Below are 18,238 nucleotides of genomic sequence, written 5' to 3'. Positions count from 1 at the left end.
CCAAACAGACAGCTCATATTTGTTTGGGAAAGGATAGAGGAGTGACAGCTGACTTCAGTTTGAAATGGTGTGTGTGATCTGTGAGGGATGTATTCTTTCCACGATGAGATAGAAACACTGTGGTTAGGGTAGAAGCTGTAGGTCACTTTGTAACATTTTTTAGTAACACTTAGTACATTCTTACATGGCAGTTTTGTAAAAATGTGAAACTAATAACAATCAAGGTAATTGTGGAACTGGCTTGAATTTACTGCTGTAAAAATTGACGCCTCTGTACTGAAAGGCTGCGTGGGGAGTAAATAGTTTCCAAAGTCCAGAAAGATTCATGTTAATGATGGGCACACTGGACAGGATGTACATATTTTAGACTGGTGTAGACAGATGTAGACTGCATCTGGTTGGGAAGGACTTGCAAATGCGATATTATACATGGTAGTAGTGTGAAATGGTTTCAAAAAAGAACCAGTGCCAAGTTCCATCAAGACAGAGTTGACTGGGCAGAAATGATCTGCAGGATAGGTAGATCAGAAAGAGAATAGACAAATGTCAATTCTGTCAGAAGTCTTATAGATTACAAAGTGATCTTAAATGTGAGATAATTTTTATAGTAATAAATAATTGAGCACATGAAAATTCATGTGGATTTGTCAGATGTAGAATATATGACAGGGTGAGGAACTTAATTGCTTAGCAGAGTGGAGGAAAGACTCAAATGGAAGATGATTTAAGTCTTCAAATACCAGAGTCCTAATGTAATGAGGATGATCTGTTCTCTCTGATGGATCAGACAGAAAGCACTAGGCTTAACTTCTTATGAGGAAGATTAGGACCAGGGGCAGGCAAGAACCTTGTGATTACCAGACAAGTCCAGAATAGTGAGGCAGGTCTGAGGTCAAGGCAGAAAAGCAAGTCAGTAGGTCAGGGTTAAGAACAGGATCAGCAAGATTCATGTCCAGGCACAGGTGTGCTGGCAGTGCACCCCAGGCAAGGGCCTTGAGCTCAAATGCAGCTCCTGAGCCAAAGGATGGAGGCCCTGGGTGAGGCATCTACCTGTTCTTTTCCCAGCAGTCACACCCCGAATTGCAAAACTGCAGTGTACCAGATTGGATCTTCACTGTGGGCAGGTGAAGCCCATTGGCATGATTCAGGCCCTGACATTGAGTTAGATATTAAGAAAATATTTGATGAAGAGAATTACTGTGATAAATTTAAGCATAGTTGTTTTTCTTTTGGGAAGGGAGACTGGATGACTTGTCCATGGTAGCTCATAGTCACATTTCCTGTGGTGCAGGCTAATAGAAGCTGTACTAAGACAAAAGTACTCACCCCACCTGTTGCGAAAATCACCCCAGTTAAGTGGCCCTTGAGGGGGTTTTTTATTGTTGGTTTCTGTATTTTTCTAGGTTTTCCTGTTTGGGATTTCTGTAATCCTGCTCCTTGTTGCTGCAACTTGGTCGTAGTTGCACCTTTTGCATATGCTGACAGTGTTGGGAAAAGAAGCATATATTTAAGAAAAAGTCTCATCTCGTTCTCGAATAGAACATGCAGAATTAATTGACAGACAAAGCATTTGTGGCTTAAAATTGGTCTTTAGTTGCTATACAGAGTCAGGGATAAAAATACCTTTTCACAGAAATACAAAGTTATTTAGCAAAACCTATGTGCAAGTAAATTCTATGTTTGTGAAAGGTCTTCATACCTTAAATAATAGTGGGGTTGTCACACTAAATATTCAGTAAGCTTAATTATGCTGCTGTGGTTCCATTAGGGAGGAAATCAATTAGCTCCCTCCTGGTTCATAAATTCAGTTGTTTAGACAATTTTTCAGGTTGGAGTAGACTTTTGATTCCAACATGATCTCTGGGGATGTAGTATCTTCAATGCAGATGATGTTCAGAAAGATCTTATCAACATTTCAAGCTCCTAAGCAGCAGCTTTGAGATGCTTTTACCTGCACTAACTTGGAACTTTTTGAGAGGAGAAGAGTAGAATCTTAAAGTTAGATTATTTAAGAAATTAAGTCCTTTCTCAGATCATGGAAGTGGTGTTTTTGCAACAAAACTGTTAATATTATTCTTACTTATTTTTCATCCTGTCTGGCATAAAAAGACAAAAAATGGTGTGTGAAGACTGTGCTAAGGTCACTAGAAGACTTTAGCCCAAATTAGGTCGCTTTTGGCAGATGAATGATTTGACAGTGGAGGAGTGCAATTTGTTGCAGAAGAATGCTAGTAGCTATCATTGCTCTCCTCCCATTTCCTGTTGTAACACAAAATGAATATAAGGAAAAATCTGAAGTGCAGCATAGTAGGAATATCTCTAATAATTATCACAATTACAGCCTTTTGAAATTGTACTATAGCATTAAAATTATTTTCGACACTATTTTCTTCAAAATAAAAGCATCTCTTAAGAGCCTTTACTCTTGGAGATGGCCTGCTTTGAAGAAGGCAATGTTCAAATTGCTGCCACATGCCAACCAGTAAGTTCAGTCTTCCATTTCCCTAGCTTCCAGTTTAGTGCAAACATTCAGGAACTGTCCAGTTGTTCGAGATCTATAAAGTTACTACGTGAACTTTATTCTCTGCAGGTAACTTACAACCCTCTTTGAAGACGGTTAAGACAGCAGAACACTTCAAGGAGGACAGTTCAGAAGCTTCAAGTCAGGAGGAAGGTAGTTGTGTACTCAAAAGTGGTTCTTGGAGATACTTTACTACACTCAGTTCTGGCAATCATACACTTGACTGATTTCTCCATTGGTATAAAGTGGTACAAAAATTGAATTAAATCTGCAGTACAAATGAAAAATTTTTGTGTACTTTCAGCAGTTTACTTAAGAGGTTGTTCTATAACTCAAGAAGTGGCAGCATTCATAGACTCCTCAAAGGCAGAAGTTCACAGCTGTGTTGAACAACCAGAAAAATATACCTCACAATTTACATGAGCCAAGATTATTATAGACTTTCATGTCTTTACCTATTTATTCTTCAATTACCAGGGTTCAGAGTTAAGTGCGGTATTCCAAGGGTATTTCAAGAGTATTTCAAGACTGTTCTACATTAAATACGCCAAATTTGTCTAGTTTCTAATTTTACACAGAAAGAAAGCTCAAGTTTTCCTCTTCTTATTCTTAACCTATGCTGCTTTGATACTCTGGACTGTTACTAAGGTTGGGACTGTAGTGAGTATTGATTACAGTCTGAAAGCCTGTGTTTTTCAAATGCGTCAAAAACAGTTCACACATGGAAGCTGCAGCCTGGTGACTGGTCAGTAATTTCATTCTGAAAGGAACAGCAAGCCAGTTTTGCATTGTTTCTAGAAGGAAACAAGTACAAGCTCCTGGTAGGTGGAAAGAATGGGAAAGGGGATTGATGGGTGAACACAGACCACTGAACACTTATGCAAGTAATGACAGCACTCTTATCCTCTTTCACATTAATAATTCATAAGAAGTTTGCTGTTGAATTTCTGTGGATTCAGTAATCTAGATATGCAGTTTCAACAGCTTTTTCTTATGAAAATAATAATTTCCATATTGTTAAGAGTTCAGAGCACACCAAGTAAATTTACAATATATTTGCTCAAATAGTCTTTTATATACTGCTCTTAAAATACATAAATATTTTCATCTGGTGAAACGACAAATGCATTTCAGAACACCTTTTGTGCCATTTTAGTGAAGTGTTTGGTAGAAGTTTAAAAATCATTATTTTTTTTCTCAAATTTTTAAACTATAATTTGAACTTAGGTGTAGCACTGATAGGAGTTCAGACAAAATCCTAAGTACCAAGAGCACTGAGATAATCAATAGTTGGAATTAAGGAAAGTTGCCTTTGTTAAAATGTAACAGTTGCCTTTAAAAAAAGGGTAGACTGTATCTCTTTAAGTTCTCAGTTTTTCTTCATAGACTCTTTAGAATGGTTTGGGTTGGAAACCTTAAAGTTCCAAACCATCTGCCACAGGCAGGGAATCTTCCACCATTCTGGGTTACTTGGAGCCCCACCCAGCCAGGCCTTGAGGCCTTATCTCTTTTTTTCAGGCGTAATTTGCAAAGCTTTACTTGCCTAGTGAATTTTCAGGTTCAGAATGCAGTACTTTAGTGTAGCACTTGTCTTCGTTTGCTAGTCAGAATGAGTGACATAGTTTTGAGATTAATTTCAGTATTCAGTAGAAATAACAAAATGCTGTGTTTTTTTCTGACTCATTCCTTTCTTCTCTCTCTGTTCTTTCATACTGGGTGATACTCAGTCATGCATTCAGTGCTTAGAATTAAATACAGAGGTGAGCAAACATTGGCATTGTCATAGTTCCTATCTTTCTGTTTCCTTCTTCTGTGAAATGGAAGGTAAAGAGTCTTGTTTATAGAATCTATACAAACTGATTTGTCTTCTATGCAACACCTGCTAATTTCAGCACTGTAAATTAAGCCTGACCTGTTTAATGGAGATGCCTTCTGCTATGTGCCTGGTAGTGATGGAAAGATGAATTTGCTGGATTGATTTAAAAGATTAAATGGAATTTCTGTTGAAATTATGCTTTGGGTTTTTTTTTTTTCCAGATGTAATGCAGCACACAACAGTTCACAAGAAACATAATGGAAAAAGTCCTGTTGCCAAGTAGGTACTAGGGTGTAATGTGACCATGTTACATGTCTGAACTTCCATTTGTTGGTGCTTTGAGAGTATGTGTCTTTTTAGATTAAAGCTTCTTTGTGGAGCTTTTGTTTGTTTGTGGTGGGCTGGTTCTGGTCTTATTTTTATGATTTAGGAGGTTGTTATTAACTTCTGAACTATTAGAAAAATAGTTCTGAGGACCCTATTTCTACATCTGTAGGTCTAGGTCATTTGGATAGCTGTTCTTTCCCAAATTTTGTGAATCTTCACTATTTGAATTGATGTTTTGATTGTGTTTATGACATGTGTTTATTGATTTGTGTTTATAAGATATTACATGCCATAATCTGTATGGCATGTATCTTTCCTATGGGCACATACCGCCATGCTTGTACTGAAAATTTCCAGTGCTGTTGATTTGAAGCCTAGGTAACCTCAAAGAGGAGCTTACAGGAGAAGGTAATCCATTCTTGCCCTTGCTTACTGGCAAATGCACACACACCTTGCTGGTTTGTGTCCTTTGTAAGTGGAAGCAGTTCCTAACCATATTAAAGTAGTTTATTTATGCCTTCAGATTCCTGAAGTACCTAATGTGAATTCACTCATTAATGTATTTTGATTAGAAACTTCAGGTATGTTTGGACATAGTTGTGCGTAATTCAACTAAATTAAGGGAAAGGAATGAATACAGAATTTATTGAGATTTACAGTTTTGTTCAGTGTTGATTTGTCTGTAAAAGGTATTTATCTTGTGGTGAAAATTTACCTGGAATTCCAGTAATTAGAATATAAACATAGCACAGAACAGTGTTGGTTAAGATCCAGTGATCTTTAACAGACAAAATTCTTGTGAACTCACCGCAAGACAACTTAGTGGGTTTTGTCTGTTTTGGTTTTAAACTGTCCTATTTTCAGCTTATATTTCCTCAAGAGGAAAGTGTAAACTTGACAAAATCTGTGATTACAACGGTGGATATACAGTCTAATACAAAGTCATCAGATCAGGATCCAAATTTAGTAGCTTGTGGTTATTAATAAAGAAATTCTTTTTTTTTATTTGTTGTATAGTGAATTACACTAAGGTTGACCATAGTTTAAGATCTATCTTTCAGGTAGGAAAGAGAGGGACAGACATTTCCGCAAAGTTCTGAGAAGGAAACTTTTTTAGCTAACTATTTTCTGTTTATCTAAGAGGGAGAAATGTATTTACTCCTTGACTGCTAGAGGTCTGTTAGTCCTCTCCTGTTTGGTTTATGTGTCTGTCTCCCTAAAATCTCTGCCTTTTGTTTATGAGTTTGTAAAGAAATGGCACTGAATGAAACTTTTCTGTTTTAAATACCCATAAAGCTGTTGAGAGTCACAAGCAATTCATCTCAAAGAGCATTGGTACCTTGTGCATCTGTCTACCTCTTTTTTTCATTCAGTATTCCAGCCTTACTCTTGAAAAGTTGAAAAATTTACTGGTAGGAATGAGATCACACATACAAAACAAAAACTTCAGAAATATTATAGTTTCTATGAAATTACTGCAAATTTGCCAGTGAAATAATTTACCTCCACTTGGCTGAAGTTTCTAAAGTGACCTTGCTTCGGTCTTTGCAATCAGGGGTTTATGTCTGTCTTTTGGGACCTGGAGTTCTTGCCATTTTCTCAATTTTTCTTTTTTTTAAAATATTCTGTTGTGTATCTTTTAAGTAGTTTGAGCCCTCACAGAGATAGTTGGTAAGTAGCTACTGGAATTTCAGCATGTCTTGTGCTTTCAATTGAGCTGGATTTCTGCCATCATGGAACTGAGTAACATTTCATGTTGCAGTGAAGCAGCCTGCCAGCAGCCCTGAATTAAAAGGCACTTTCAATTATCAGCATAAGTATTTAGATAAGAATTTTAAAATGTTAACTATTTTTTTCTTTTTTTCTTTTGCATCCAACCTGCAGTAAGGCATAATTTTGTATGAGATGTGAAAAGGTTGTAGGTCCTTGTGCCTTATAGACTCTGTCAAAACTCTGACTATTTTCCAGCAGCTTTAGTTGACCAGTGGTCTCAGACCTAGTTCAGTATTGCTTCTGACCGGCTGCTATAGAGCAAAGCTCCAGTGGAAATCACTATGAAGTCCAAAGTAAATGCCAAGTGTAACTCTCCTCTCCCAGCACTACTCAAAACTAGCATTCCTGCAGGTAAAAATGCAAAGCAAGATGACCATTTTGAAGTTGAAACAAACACAGCTGCAGTATGATCTGTAGTAACAATGTGCTCTGTTCTTTAAATATCTCATGAATTCTGAAACAGGGATTACAAAGTAATTCCAGCTTTGTCATTAATGATAAGGAAGAAAGAAGATGAATTCAGAATACATTTCTATCTGGAAAATTGCCACACGTCTGGTATGAAAATAGCAAAGTTTTTGTGTATAGAAATATCCAGGGAAACTCTGCCCTCAATTACTGTTTTCTACAAATTCTGTTGTTCTGAATTTTACATCAAATTATAGTAGACAAATGAAAGAGGAACTCCAATTATGGTCAGATCATAACTTGAGAGCACAAGAACTGCTGTAATTTACATCTTTTAAATCTCTTGAATATTCCTAGGATTTCCTGAAAGCGAAATTTCCCAACATGATGCAAAATATGTATGTTGGTAAGACAACCCTGCAGGTTTGTTCACATCAGTATATCTTTTGGGGCTTTTTTTTTTTCTTTTCAGCAGCACTAGCAGTGCAAAATGTTCTTCACTGGATAGCCTTAACATTCAGCACTCGGAGCAGAATGGGGTAATGGACTGGAGAAGGAAAAGCTGTATTGTCCAGCAGCACCCAGAGCACTGTACTAACCTACTTGACCAGGTGTGTTGCTGTTTATTCTTTAAAACCGTATTCTGAGAAACTTGAGAAGACTGTCCACTACACATGATGAGATTTAGCTTTAAAAGAGGAAAAGTACTCCTAAAATTGTACAAAATAAGGGTTGAAGTTGCTACTGACTTATCTTCATTAGAAAACCTTTCATAATTCTTGACCACACTCTCAGAAACTGAATATTTTGTTTACGAATTTGTAAATAAAATTCCCCAGGAGAATGTAAGTAATCAGAAAAGTCCAATGGTAATTTCTGATCTAGCACTTTCCTGTTACTGTAGCATTGTCATCAGAGAGGATTCCAGAACACTTGGGCAATTTCTGTTATTGCAAGGAACAAACTAGAAACAGTATTAGTAGCTAAACTGTGCTACAGTAGGTACAACGGGTTAAACATATTCTTTCTATCTTACCTGCATTATTTAAGTAATAATCTTTGAAAAATACTAATAGGTAGATGCATATGCACTTTTTTCTGGGATTTGTGTCTCTTCAATGCTCAATATCTTTGTGAATATAGGTAAACAGAACAATTATTTATAAATAAAATTATCTACTACTGGAATTGAGGGAAGGAAGCTTGCTCACTGCTTATGTATGCAAAACACAGAATGTTAGAATTGTTTGATATTACTCTCATTTATGTTTGGAATTTGTCTATTGATTGTTATGTGTGGAATAGCAAGCTGAGCACAAATAGTTTCCTTATTTCATGAAGCAGGGTGGTGAATTGAGGTTGGCTTCTAAACATGAAATGGTGGGCTACATCAAAGCTTGAAATAGTGCAAGCTTGAAGCAAGAAAAAGGTTAATTTACTGAAGCAAAGGAAAAGCTATTTAAAGGAAGTCCACATATAGAATTTTCATAAATTTTACTTCCTTGCCAAATATGAGTTGTTGGTAACAGTCATTGATAGCATACTTTAAAAATTGTGTAGGTCCTATGTTTTTTCTTATGTGCTTATGTGCTGTATTCTAGAGTTTAGTTTAGCAGCTTAAACCTCCAGTTTAAGGCTAGGTACCTGCCTGTCACTATGTAGAAATAATTTGTCACATGTATTTCCCACCCCCAACTATCAAATAATTCCATTTATATCAACAAATTTTGTAGCTCCTCAAGCTTGGTGATCAGCCTTTTTAGCAGGTATGTGATGAAACACATTTGTTTCTATCCTCTGGAGGAAGAACAGCATGCAAACAATACTTTGATTGATATCTCTGGCATACTTGCAAGTAGTAATTTGCTGAATGTTTTGCTGATTCTCATCTAAACACTAGACATGATACATTATTTTATGGGCTCAGATGCACTGAACAAGTGGTTCTTTGAGTGGTTATAGCACCTGTGAGCCCACTGCTCTTGGACTTGTGGACCTGTCAGTCTAGAAAGAGGTGCTGTCTTGGCTTTCATAATTGTTTGACTGGTGTCTTTCTATTTTCTGTTTAGCACACAGTGGAAAAACGAAGTCTGTCTACAGTAAGCAAGAAGAAAGGAAAGCCACAGCTGGAAAAGTAGGTTTCTAATGTAACTGGTAATCCAGAAATGAAGTGTAATGCATTCATTCTGATAAACAGAGTCTGCAGACAATTAGGTGCTTTCATTTGCTGTGCTGGCACAAGAGCTGGCATGGTGTGAGGCAGGGCTACATAAAAATCCTTATTTTATATTCTGTAAAGAAGTAACTTGAAAAATAGAATTTAAAGTGAATGCCTTAATTTCTTATAAGAAATTTAATTTATTAGTTTAATAAAAAGATGAAAGAGTGGAAGTATGTTCTTAACCAATACTAAATTGCCTTTTCCCCTTTATATTTATTTGAAACTTAAAAGATGTAAAGCTGTCCAGAATATACTGAAAATCAAATGAGGGTTGACAGCAACCTTTAGCATTATGAAGTGGGTGGTAACTGGCTGAAATGTCTTATTGAAGATAATTTACACATCAGAGGGCTTCAGAACTTCCTGCAGGCTACACAACTCTGCACTGTGAGAAGTGAAAGCACTTCCACCCTTACCTAATACTCTGCCTGCTTCCAAGTATCCAGACGCTGTTATGCTAGACTTGTGTAGGGCTGCATTACACACATCAGCTTTCAAAAATGACTTTACTGTTTGCTGCACCTGTTCCTTTTTGGTATCTTTTTAATATATAGATCTTTATTCATAGTGTTTAGTAATGCTGCTTGTAGCTTAGCTCCTGATATATTGCAGTAGCAGCCTCTATTTAATTATTATTTGTTGTTACATCTATTAAATATGCATTTCTGGCCTGGAGTCACTGCCTTTGTTTCCAGCGTCATTCCATGTTCATTCACGGTTGGTTATTTGTACTCATGCATTTGCAAAAAAAGCCATGAAATTATTTACACAGGGAGAAAGCAAAGAAAACTGACTGCAGGTTGACTAACAGGAGCAATGGAGTTCGAGTTGCAGCATCGCAGCACATCCGTACTGGGACAGCAAAAGGTAAGGTGCTTTTTCCAAAGCTGTAAGTAAGAAACAGAACTTGCAGCTGAAAGCACAAGTCTGAAAAATGTCCTGGTGCAAGTTGGTATGTTGGCAGTCTAATCTGTGCTTTGACTTGCTGAATAGAACACACTAGACTCAGTCTTCTGTATCCAATTGCCTGGAGTGTGTCTCTTCTTGCATAGGTGGCAAAATACTAGTGGAGTCTGCATAAGTCGGCTTATGGGGAGGAGTAATTGCAAAAACAGCTACTGTTGGGCTACTTCCATATGAAATTCAGCAGTCTGAGTGTGTAGACATGGAGCATCTTGCCATTGGTGTGCTCTTTGTAGCCTACTAGTGTCTTCATCTGTTGTGTAATGGCCCACGAGAAACCTGTATAAAATGTGTAGTGTGAACCATTGATGAACTGTAGTGTTTATACCAGGTGACCTCTGAGCTACAACACAGAACTGTGTATGCTGCCCTAGCAGGGTTGTCAGTTTAGGGTAATCCTAAATGTAGTGTCTAGGCTAAGACTTGTGTACCTCAGTCACTTATAAGAAAAAATTAAATTTGTGTTCCTTTAGTAAACTGAGTCTTAAAGCTTTATTACAAATTTCTGAAGGTCTGTGCTACCCATTGACTTCGCCATCTTGATGTTTTCTAAATTCCCGATATCAGTTGTGACCTTGCCTGTCTTGTTGTAGTTTTTGTGACAGAAAGTTGCCAAAGAGTTCGCCTTTTTTTTACACCACCTTATTGGCACAAGTGTTGAAAGGACTCTTAAAAGTGCCTTGTTTTTCTGTTGCTTCCATTTGTGATACAATCTTGATTAAGCTTTTATTCTTTATTCTCACTGCTTCTCACCTTGGAGGGTTCCAGCTGGATCCAGTTCAGAATTACTGATGTGTTTTATGGGCAGGTGTTTTTACCTTCTACAAACAGCATTTGAGTAAAACTTTTAAGAATTCACTGTTCACAAAATTAACAAAATTGGAACAGTTTTGGAAAGCTATAGCTAAGGGCTGTTAAGCAGAAAACATACTCTGCAGAAGAGCTCTGCTGCATGCATTTCTGATTGGTTAATGTTTTTGTTGTCAGGCAAAGCACACTGGGCTTTTATGAAGTGACAATGACTTTAGCAGGTGATGTGGTCTGTAAGGGGAGACCTTATCATTCTCTACAACCAGCTCAAAGGAGGGTGTAGCCAGGTGGGGATTGGTCTCTTCTCCCAGGCAAACAGCAACAGGACAAGAGGACACAGACTTGAGCTGTGCCAGGGGTAGTTTAGGCTAGACATTAGAAAAAAATTATTCACAGAAAGAATGACGGGGCATTGGAATGGGCTGCCCTGGGAAGTGGTGGAGACACTATCCCTGGAGGTGTTTTGAAAAAGACTAGATATGTGGCACTTGGTACCGTGGTTTAAGTGGTGTTAGGCATAGGTTGGACTTGATGATCTCAGAGGTCTTTTCCAACCTAGGTGATTGTCTGATTCTGCAAAGTTTGTAGGGAATGCTTTTCCATAGGAATTCTGTTTGCTCACTACCCACCACTCTACAGATGTGAAACTGCCTCCTGTGAAACTGTTGGCTGGTTCAAAAAGAAGCTGTAACCCACAGAGGCTGGAAGCCATTAAATCCTGCTCAGAGACGAGCTTTCAACCCAGATAAAAACATCAAAACATCTTTTGAGATACTTATTGGATAAATAGTCTATGGGGAAAAATAACTGTCTGAATCTCTGCCTAGGTGTATATATCCAGGCTTGGTTTGAAACGCCCTATTTTTGAGTTTGTCATTCTTAGCTGCATCATGTTTTCTTTCATTTTTTCCTCCCTATTTTGAGCTTGTCTGAAGCATTAGTTAGTTACAATGGTAACTTTTAAGACTGGATACTTTGTGATTAGCACTTTAGACTCTGGCTCTCAGTGATCCCAGGTTCACACTGAGGCTCCAGTTTGTATTAGGTGTTCAAAGTACTTGTTAAAATAATTTAAGCAATTATGGTTTAATCCAGGAAATTATTTCAAGAATTGAAGCATTAAGGCAACTTTCTGGTGAACCATCCAAACCTGTTAAACTTCCAGTAGCAATAAAAAACAGGGGGAAATTATTTTATTTATAAATTATTTTAATAATTAGTGTTCTAATTTTTGACCTGAGGTTTTGCTAACCAAGGTCTTGCGGGCTGGGGTTTCCAGCTTGTGTCTGTCATAGATTCTGAGAGAGGGTGCATTTCTCATTCTTCTTCCCCTCTGAGGCTGAACTTGAAAGCCAAACCATAGTAGCTACCCACCCTGAAAGGTGTTTTCCAGCAAAAGAGTGTCCCGTGATCCATTCAGAATTTAGAAACAGTTTACTGCTTTTTCTGTTCACCTCTTTAAACAAGATTTGTTGATAGAGTTTGGTTAAAGCCTGTTCTAGAAGAGTGAGTTGTGAAGTGGTGCATTGTTTTGCCATGTCCTGCTGAGTTAGCTTCCTGCCTGTGCTGGTGTCACTGAGGAGCACTGCAGCTCTGCCAACAGAAATGCTGGATTGCTACTGTTCAGAGGAAATCAGTGTTGTAGTAGAGTCCAGTATAAACATCACAGAACTCATTCAGGATCATCATTCTTTTCACTGCTTTGCATAAATATCAATTTTCAGTATCACCTTCTTTAACACCAAGGATCACAAACTTAGGGACGAGACCAGTCCCGAGTGCTGGGAATGGAAGTGATGGGAATACAGGGGACAGATGCAATTAAGTGGGAACAGGCAAAAATATCAACTAGCGGGAAATGTGAGAAAACCAAAATAACCTCACTTCATACACTGAGATCAAAAATAAAACTGGCAACTTTTATTTGTAGATCTGAATTTGGATGCTGGATCTGGTCATGATACCTGTGGAGAAACATCATCTGAAAGTTACAGCTCTCCTTCTAGTCCACGACATGATGGGCGGGAAAGCTTTGATAGTGAAGAAGAAAAAGACAGAGGTTGTATTTATGGAGAGTGTGCATGACTGCCTTTATTCCTAGACTAATCTCTTTATTGCATTTATTTTAGTTCATTTTTCAGTTTGATTAGGTACTTTGTTTTCTGAACTAGACACAGAATTCATTTTTCTTTGTGGATTTCATGACTGGGCGTTTTGAGGGCTTCTAGCACTGTTTAAATACCACTGAGTTTTAGGTTACTAAACATATGTCATAATTTTTTGGCCTCAGTGGTATAGCTCTCCTGAGAAATTTCCACAGTACAATAATGTGTAAAACTTTGGCCTGAAAGGGGCTGGGTTTAAATGAAATTATGTGTGGCATGTCCGGGAGCTCTGTCTTTTTGTACTGACAATTTGCCACTCCTCCCAAATTTAAATAATCTGTGTTAATATCTTTCTAGACAGATGCAAATTCCTAATTTACTCTGTGTCCTACTCCTCACATTTGCGGATATGCACATGTCAAAGGCACAGTAGCTAGTTGGGAGGGAGATATAGGCAAGTCATGAAGATGGACCTAGCTTAATTTGGATGAATGAAAGGAATCTTGAAGTTGTCACAGTTTGGGAAGACATAACTATCGTTCATGTCATCAAACTCAATAGGTTTTATATGGGTAAATGGGTCCAGGGCATGATTCTCTGTTGCTTGAGGTTCATTCTTGTGACTGACAAATGCTTTTGTCCCCACAGATACAGACAGCAATTCTGAGGACTCTGGGAATCAAAATACAGCCAGGTTTACAGGCTACAGTGCTGTCAGTTCATCAAATATGAACAAATCATCTGCTCAGATCTCTTCTGTGAATAATGAAAATGGGAGCCTTTCAGAAGATCCTTTGAATGCAAAGTTTCAGCATATTTCCTTCATGCCTGCCTTACACTGTGTGATGCACAGCGCTGCCCAAAAGCCTGAAGCAGTTGTCCCACCGCCCATATCTGCAGACGGTAAAACCATGGGAATGCTGGTTACCACACCTGTTGCTGTCTCGCCGGTGAGAGAGGCTGCAAATTCCCCTCCTGTGGGAATGGGCCCAGTGACCTCTGGTGAACCTGAGAAACGCCTTGAGCTCATGGCTTCCCCTTTGCCAGTCCCATCCTCTTTCCTTCCACATTCTGTCCAGCCTGGTAGCCCTGCTTTGCATTTGGCAATACATAGGTTGAAAATCCCCTCTCCGCAGGGATCATCGGAAAGTTGCACAGTTAATGGACCACAGCAGCCGACAGGAAACTTAAGTATTGGATCACCAAATACTGCCTTTATCCCAGTCCACAATCCAGGTAGTTTCCCAGGATCCCCAGTTCCTACTACAGATCCCATCACAAAACCTGCATCCCAGGTGGTAGGACTGAATCAAATGGTGCCTCACATTGAGGGAAACCCAGGAGCAATCCCTCAGCCTACCAATCTCAAGGTAGTTCTTCCAGCAGCTGGTCTCTCCACAGCAGCACCGCCACCTCCACCAGCTTCGTACGCTTTGCCAGGCAGCCCTCACGCTACCAGTGTGTTGCCCAACCAGAATACAAACGTGCTGAGCACTGGAGCAACTTCCTCACCGCCTCAGTCCGCCGGCCTCGGTGTTGGTCAGGTCCAGTCCACTGTTCCTCCTGCAATCCCGACACACACGCCAGGCCCTGCCCCCAGCCCAAGCCCCGCTCTAACACATAGCACTGCACAGAGTGACAGCACATCCTACATAAACGCTGTTGGGAATAATAACACTAACGGGACAATGTTACCTCCGCAGCAGTTGGGATCTGGCCCTTGTGGTTCTTGTGGACGTAGGTGTAGCTGTGGGACCAATGGCAGCCTTCAGATTAATAGCTATTTTTATCATAACCCACTTCATGGACAAGTCTACAGAGTTCCATCTTTCTTCACTCTGCCATCACTTTGCAATGGCAGCTACCTCAATCAAGCACATCAAAGCAATGGAACACAACTTCCGTTCTTCCTGCCTCAGTCTCCGTATGCAAACGGGCTTATGCATGACCCAGTGATGGGAAGCCAAGCCAACTATGGTATGCAGCAGATGGCAGGATTTGGGAGGTTCTATCCTGTATATCCAGCACCTAACGTAGTTGCCAACACAAATGGGTCGGGACCCAAGAAGAATGGGAACGTTTCATGTTACAATTGTGGTGTAAGTGGACACTATGCGCAGGACTGTAAGCAGTCATCCATGGAGGCCAGTCAACAAGGTAATCATGATAACTCCCAGCGGACTTGCTTTTGAGTTTGGTAGTTTCTCTTTACCTTTCTGAATGTGCTGTTTCTGGTCTTGCAGAAAGGTGTGCGTGCGTGTGTATGTTTCGTGTAAATGGTTGTGCACTAGTGACCTGCTCTAAAACTGCAAAGTATCCTATCTCTGCCTGAAAATCTTGTAGAACAGTGCGAGGGAACGGGGCTCACAGCGTGAAGTTGAAAATGGGTTCAGAGATGGAAAGTAAAATGATACCAGTCCTAAATTGTCATTCTTTTTTCACTGGTTTGCTTTTGGCATTATGTTGAGACTTGCATGTTGTTTCAATTTTCCCATTCCCATTCAGTGGGGTGCTTTTTGAGAGAATTCAATGGCAAAAAGAAATCAGTTATTGTTTATGATATGACCTTGGATTCCTTAAACTTCTGAGAATAGAAAGAAAAGCCAATAGACTGGCCATTTGATATTTAACATTTTCTAGGGCTTACCTTTGAACAATCAGCCATCCTTCTGTGCCCCGTCATGCAGTACCTTTAACTTTTCAGACAAGTTGCAGCAAAAAGATAGAAACTGATTGGAGCTAAATATAAAATGAATCGCTTCCATTTCTCTCTCTGTCCAGAAGAATGGGGAAAACGCAGGGTTTGCATCGAGCACAATCTATTTTTGATTCCTGCCCTTGTTCCCATTCTGACTTTAGTATTTTGATTGGACTGGAACAGGAAAGATGAACCTTGATGGGGACCATCTTTTCATTTTTCCAGTAGAGCTCAAGTCCTATATCTACACTCTATATCTTTTTTTTTAAACTTACAGTTCTAGCAAGAGGATGAAAGAACATAGGATAAAGTCTGAGGACCTACTTTAAAAGGACTGGAGGATGATAGTGCCTTTTGAAGAGCATGTCCATTTTGATACCTTGTAGTGGTTTTGTAATCCATTTTAATTGTGAGCAGTGACTTAGTAGTTCTCTTTCCTGTTTTAGGCACTTACAGACTGAGATACGCACCTCCCCCTCCCCCTTCCAATGATACCTTGGATTCTGCAGACTGAAACAAGTAAACATTGCCTACTTAAAGTGAAGCTTGGGGAATTGGGGGAAGGTGTGTGTGGGAGGGGGAGGTTGGTCTTGTGTTTTGGGACATTCCCAGTTTTATATTCTTTTGGAATTTTTCATTGCTTTTGCACCTCTGTTCCATACAAAAGAAGAAGGCTGAGTCCCTGGTCTCCTCCTGGTTCTACAAGAGGCTTGCGTAATGCATGTAATTCACACACACAGCCAAACAATCAGACAGAGCATTCGAACCATGCTTTTGCACTGAAGACTTGAGACATGTGCAATGTTTACTGCAGTTTTAAAAAAAAATTCCTCTGACCTCTGACATCACTGGTGGAGCAGTCATGTGGTGAAAGAAGAAACTTGGTCATGTTCCCCACCACAATCTTCTTCCCTCCCTCCCTGTTCTCCTTATGCTGCTGTTTTCTTTACTTTCCCTGGTTGTCCACGTGGATTCGTTGGACTTGCATGAGTGTTTAGCAGTTCATACAGACCCTGCCCATACTCTAAATTTAATGCTCATGAATTGAGGGGAGATGTTCAAACATCCTATTAGCAGAGTCCAAAGGAAAACACGACAGTGTCTGTGTACTATACCTGATAATAATACAGATACGCAGCTCTCGAGAGGCCCAAACAAATGAAAATACATAGAGCAGGAAGGGGCTGAAACTGTGCGGACTGGAACAGATTTAGAAAAATGAACGAGCTTAAATTGACAGATTTTTCTTCCCTTGTAGCTTTTTAGCCTGTATGTTCAGCAACAAAGGTGAAAAAATGGTATGAATGTTGTACTCAGTGTGTTTGCATTTGTAATGAAAGTTGACAGCATTTTTTCCTTTTTTAAAGCTATTCTACATCGTGTCAACACAGAATGAACATTACTTGATTGAGTATTTTTTTCCTAAACTATTACAGTGTTGCATTGTACTTAGAATGTAAATGTTTTATTTCAAACTGAACAGAAGCTATGGTTTTCTACAAAATAGTCAGGTATTAGTATTAGAACCTGTCTACCAAATAGGAAAGTCACTATTTTATAACAATTTACCACTATGCGTAATTACGGTATAATGTGAAAGACTGAAATGAGTGTTAAGATGGTATTAAACATGTCAGTATCATGAGTAAGTAAGTTTAATGCTGCTGTATTTTTTATTTTATTTTTAAAAGCCAATATATGTACTAAATTGCTTCCAGGTAATATTTGATTTCCTAAAGTGCACTGAGGTTATCTGGAAGACGAGTGTGTTTTTTGACTGCTGCATTCAACACCGATGAACAACTACCACTGTATATCCATAAGGTTTGGCATTCCTCACAGTTCATGGCAGAAATGTTTTTTTCTTAAAATCAGACCCAGTGTCCGGTAGAGGGATGAAATAAAAATCAATCTTTGGTTCAGCTGTCTAATAAATTGCTAAACAAACAAAAAACTTGAAGAAAAAAAAAGCTTGATTACTACATTTCTTCATAGATAGCATTTATATTTATAGCACCAGTGTACATTTTGAAACTTTTTTCTTGGGGGGAGGGGAAGGGGAGGGAGGTAGATGAAAGCTTTAATTAAAAAAAAAAAGTTTAAGTAGTAAATGAAAATTATTTTGATTAAAATTTTTATTTGATCTGGGTATTTTTGGACCACTTGAAATGACTGAACTGCGTTTGAGTTGAAGTGAGGGTGTTAAACCACCAATGGACTTGTATTGTGAATTACCTGCCAGTTGTACTTTATGGAACTTATTTTATGATTTAAAATACTGTACTGTAAATAGGAGGTATGTTACCTTCTCTTTATTTGTATGTTTACCATATACTTTGATATTTGAAATGTACTGGAAAGGTCACTTATATTTCTAGAAGAGATTGGATTTTATGCAACCTTTTTCCTTGAATTAACAGCAATAAAAAAAAGAAAAAAAGTACCCGTGTGCGTGTACTGTCCTTTATCACTGAGAATGATGAATCACTGCTCCTGGGTATAGGGATGGGATGATGGAGGTGTTTTGGCAAGGTACCATTTTGGTTGGAATTTGTCACTTTTGATAAAAAGCCAAGAGTATTTGACTTAAACTGAG

The 18,238-nt window shown here is 38.7% G+C and overlaps 1 protein-coding gene across 4 annotated transcripts in view; it reads left to right on the top strand.

Annotated features, from left to right (window-relative positions):
• Nucleotides 1-18,085, top strand: part of ZCCHC2 (zinc finger CCHC-type containing 2) — a 43,805-nt gene extending 25,720 nt beyond the window's left edge. The window contains exons 7-14 of one of the 4 annotated variants that reach the window (XM_038127223.1): nt 2,591-2,674; nt 4,559-4,616; nt 7,321-7,456; nt 8,915-8,979; nt 9,839-9,933; nt 12,770-12,898; nt 13,593-15,101; nt 16,089-18,085. In XM_038127223.1, coding sequence (XP_037983151.1) covers nt 2,591-2,674; nt 4,559-4,616; nt 7,321-7,456; nt 8,915-8,979; nt 9,839-9,933; nt 12,770-12,898; nt 13,593-15,101; nt 16,089-16,156 — 2,144 coding nt within the window. In that variant the 3' untranslated portion in view covers nt 16,157-18,085. Of the gene's footprint in view, nt 1-2,590; nt 2,675-4,558; nt 4,617-7,317; nt 7,457-8,914; nt 8,980-9,838; nt 9,934-12,769; nt 12,899-13,592; nt 15,102-16,088 lie in introns of all 4 variants that reach the window. The other 3 variants (XM_038127222.1, XM_038127225.1, XM_038127224.1) reach the window with 3 other exon arrangements.
• The last annotated feature ends 153 nt before the right edge of the window (nt 18,086-18,238 follow it).

This window comes from Motacilla alba, chromosome 2 (genome assembly GCF_015832195.1).
Source record: "Motacilla alba alba isolate MOTALB_02 chromosome 2, Motacilla_alba_V1.0_pri, whole genome shotgun sequence".
In the NCBI taxonomy this organism is placed as follows: Eukaryota; Metazoa; Chordata; class Aves; order Passeriformes; family Motacillidae; genus Motacilla; species Motacilla alba.
Note: the sequence above shows the minus strand (reverse complement) of the source record. Positions and strands in the feature narration are given on the sequence as shown.